Raw genomic sequence first — 3,928 nt, 5'->3', positions numbered from 1 at the left:
AAGAACAGGAGCTGACTGGTTAACTGTTAGCATATCCAGACCACGGCGAGAACTTCCTCCCCTGCGGCCCCCTCCCATGTAACCCTGGGCTGGAGAAGAGCTCTCTGGCTGCTTCTAAGAGCTTAAAGGGCTGCATATCCCTTGGTTCTCAATTCTGGGCTTCTGAACAACAGCCGAGGTGAGTGGGTGTATCCAATTCTCTTCCGAGCCCCGGCAGGACAGAAGGCAGCCCTAACAACTGAGAAAACCCAATGGTTCTACAATCTCCCCATTCGCTAACCCTGACAGGATGGGGTCACAGCAGGTTATCAGAGGAGAAGGATCCATCAACTTTCAGGTAACACTTCTAAAAGCTCTACGGAAGGTAACAGCTAGACTACAACTGACTGACAGTTCTGTGGCCAAATAAGTTGGGTGGTTGCTGGTTAAAGCTGAAGGGATTTCTTTACTGCAGGATTTTTTTTTGGTATCATTAAAAGGTTGCTGCACAATATGAAGCTAAAGATATCATTTGACCACAAGAGCAGCATTCCATATAACATGCTTTTAGAAAACGCCATCGTTGGGTCACCTGGACCAGTCTCCTGCATCCCAGTGATGCTTATCTTCTCCTGAAAACCCATCTAGACTCACCAGTGGGAGAGACCTTAGGCCTTCCGCTAAGGAACTGCCCCCATTTCCCTCCGAGGTCTTCCCTCGACTCCTTCCCGCTCTGAGTCTCTCCAACTACTGATTTGTCTCTTTTCCCAAAGGTCCCAGTTCTGCCCTTTCAGCATCCTCCACCCCTACTCTCTGGACTTCAGGCACGTTACGGACAGATTCTTGGGGCCGGGTAGGGTGGACCCCCCCTGGGTCCACCCTGGTATTCCTCACCAGGTGTACATAGGGAACGAAGTAGCCAAGGGCAGCAGCAGCAATGCCAAAGGCCCAGATGCGGTAGGTACGTTGGCGGAACACTCGCATGTTGAAGTATTTCCTGAGTTGAGCCAGAAAGCGCTGGCACAGGCTGTGGACACCTCTCTTGCTTGGGGTGTCCTGGGAGCTGGGCAGGAGGGGCCGGTAGGTGAGTGAAAGCAGCGTAAGAATAAACATGAAGGTACTCAGCACCTGGAAGGTTTGGGCGAGCTTTATCTTAGCCCCCAGTGTTTTCATGAGAAGGGGGAAGGATATGGAGAAGATGCTACTCCCAGCAGATACTACACCATTGGCCAGACCCAGGCGGCGTTGGAAGTAGTGGCCCAGGATGACGAGAGATGGCTGAAAGGCGAAGGAACAGCCACAACCAAAGAGAATCCCATAGGTGAAGTAACGCAGGCTTAGTGAGCTGTGGGAGAGACACCAAGAGCTATCCTCAGCAGCCTGACCGGCAATCCACCTGTCTTTCTCCCTTCACCCTCCCGAGACCTGAATCCCCCCATCATTAACCCACAGACCCACTTACCACTGACCCTCAGAACACACAAGAAACAGCACCTTCTGATCCCCACCTTGCAGATGGAGTGACAGGCTCAGAGAAGTAAAGTAATTTACCCAAGGGGATCAGCAAAGCTTGGACTTGACTCCGGGTCTGTGTGACTGTAGTTTGAATCACAGCAAACCATCAGACAGGAGTGTTCAAAACAAAGCCATAACCACTTACGCAAAGGCTGGATGATGGGCTACAAGGAGCAAGGCGATGACTTAGAGAGAACAGTGTCACCTACTGCTTACATAAACGGCACGGGTAGGTGCGTAGCCAAAGCTTTACCCCAAATTACAAAAGTCTACGAGGCTGGATGGTTGAGATCCTCTTTAGGACCCCTCAATACCTTTCTCCATGGTCAAGACCCTGGAGTTCAGAGAATGGCTGGTAGCCTCCTGCCCCTCCCTGCCCCGCAACCCTGCCCAAGTTCCGAATATCCCAAGACCCTTTACGTCAAGCCCCATGTGATCTCCTTGGGGATCATAAAATATAAAATCCCTTTCAGCTCCAGGGCCTGTCTCCTGTTACTAGACGTGGTATGGATTAGGTTGTCAGCATAGCCTGACTGCTTGACAGGAAGTGGAGCCTCAGAGAAGTTATGTGTCTGGCTGAGTAAGACAGGTTCTGGCTTAAAACTGTTGGGTACCGCTGTGGTCGCAAGCCTCTGTAATGGAAGGCAAACGTCAGCAGGGAAAAGGCCATGGCAAGGTTAGCGTGGCCGGTCATGTGCCACCACACAATATTGGCACAACCTAGTAAAGAATTTTGTTTTCTTTTTGAAGCCTCTACATATTTCGCAATAGTTTTTATCTGACCAGTTAATTACCTAATACTCTCCATGTTCGGGCAGTTACTCCCCGTAGAGAGACCCAGCCCTCATGCTAAAGGATCGGACCCGTGCTACGGAGAGGTGGCGCTAGTGTGCACGATTCCAAGACAGTTATCATAACCGTGGCTTTCTATCTGCGGGCACTCACTGGATGTGCGCATTGTCTAACGGACAGGAGTTAGACCTCCAGCGAGGGGTCCGGTAGAGGCAAAGCCTGGGGTTCAGTTCAGGGTGCCGTGTGGTGGATATATTTCTAGCCAGACCCCAAGGCCAGAAGACCCTAAGCCAGACTGCCATCCAAAGAAATTCAGACAATAGGAAGGATGACTTGGGGCTCCAGCCGCAAGCAGAACCATGTTTTTCCACTGGATGTGAAGCCATCCGGAAAATTTCTTGGCTCCGAAAATGTTCTTACACAAAAGGCAAAGGAGTAGGGGAGGGGCTTGGTGCCTGGAGAACAGAACGCCTACTCCAATGTACCTAAAGAAGAAAACACATCCGAGCTCCTTCCCGTCCTATAACTGAGCTCATGCAGATCGGAAGGGAAATGGGATCCGTATGTTGCTAATTTGTTTATACTTTGCTCTGCTCGGCCTTCAAAAACAGACCTCTGTTGTGCAGTGTGGAGACTGGATCCGCTTCTGTGGCCCAGCACCTTCCCACAGGGGCAAATGAGGCCACAACAATTAGAGGGGTCCTGAAAGGGTTCGCAGCGGCTGAGAGGGCCGAGCAGGGTCTACGCAGGACATGGTTTCTCCCTCCTCTGTCCCAATTGGATGGGACCAAGCCAAGAAACCATTGCAGGGTAGATGCAACCTCCGCTGGAGGGTAGGCCAGACAGCCAGGAATGCTCAAGTCGTAAAGGAAGCTGATTCATCTTCACAGGGCCCACTTGTGGCCGGACACAATTATCATTCTCTAATGGGAGTGGAAACTTCGGCCTACAGAATATAACCATTGTCCTACAGCAGCCCAGGCAGATTGGAAGAAGGAGGGACTATAACTTTCAAAGTATCTTTGGCGGAAAGTCTGTCATGGATACTTCTGAGTTCTGCCAGTGGGACCAGTGGACACAGTTTGACTTTAGCTTAGGCCTAGCTGAGCGGTTGGGTGTTGAGTCTGTACCCAAGTGGGTGAGGCTGCTGCACATCCTTTCTCCTGCCCAAGATATGCATCTTTATCTGTGCCAGTCCATATATTGGCAGCCAGAAATATCTGGAAAGGATCCAGAAATGCTAAACAGCCTTGGCCTCAGCTGACCTCTTTTTCACCAGAAGATTCCCCCAGGAATCCCATAATGGTCAGGATCCACATGCCCTTGCTCTAAAAGCTTCTTCCTGGGAAGGCAGGTAATGTCATGAGATGTATGGCCTATCTCGAAGGAGACTGAAATGGTAGAGTCGAAAGAGAACTGAGGAGACCATCTGGTCTAATCCCCTCATGTTCTAGATACAGAAATTGAGGCCAAAACTGGACATGGGCCCAGCTATACAAACTCTCAAGCTTAGGCTCTTCCCACCACTTTGGAACTTCGCAGTCCTCTTTGGGGATATTACCTACTGATGTGCCCTGGGGACCCCGTGTCGAGGTATCCCGCTGAGCAATGATTCCTGGGAGCGGGGTCTTTGAACCCTACA

The 3,928-nt window shown here is 50.8% G+C and overlaps 1 protein-coding gene across 1 annotated transcript in view; it reads right to left on the bottom strand.

Moving 5' to 3' along the window:
• The window catches only part of SLC16A2 (solute carrier family 16 member 2), an 11,865-nt gene that overhangs the window by 6,912 nt on the left and 1,025 nt on the right, over window positions 1-3,928 (bottom strand). Inside the window, exon 3 of the mRNA XM_025050422.1 lies at window positions 799-1,324. Coding sequence (XP_024906190.1) covers window positions 799-1,324 — 526 coding nt within the window. The remainder of the gene's footprint in view (window positions 1-798; window positions 1,325-3,928) is intronic.

This window comes from Pteropus alecto, unplaced genomic scaffold, assembly GCF_000325575.1.
Source record: "Pteropus alecto unplaced genomic scaffold, ASM32557v1 scaffold587, whole genome shotgun sequence".
Lineage (NCBI taxonomy): Eukaryota > Metazoa > Chordata > Mammalia > Chiroptera > Pteropodidae > Pteropus > Pteropus alecto.
Note: the sequence above shows the minus strand (reverse complement) of the source record. Positions and strands in the feature narration are given on the sequence as shown.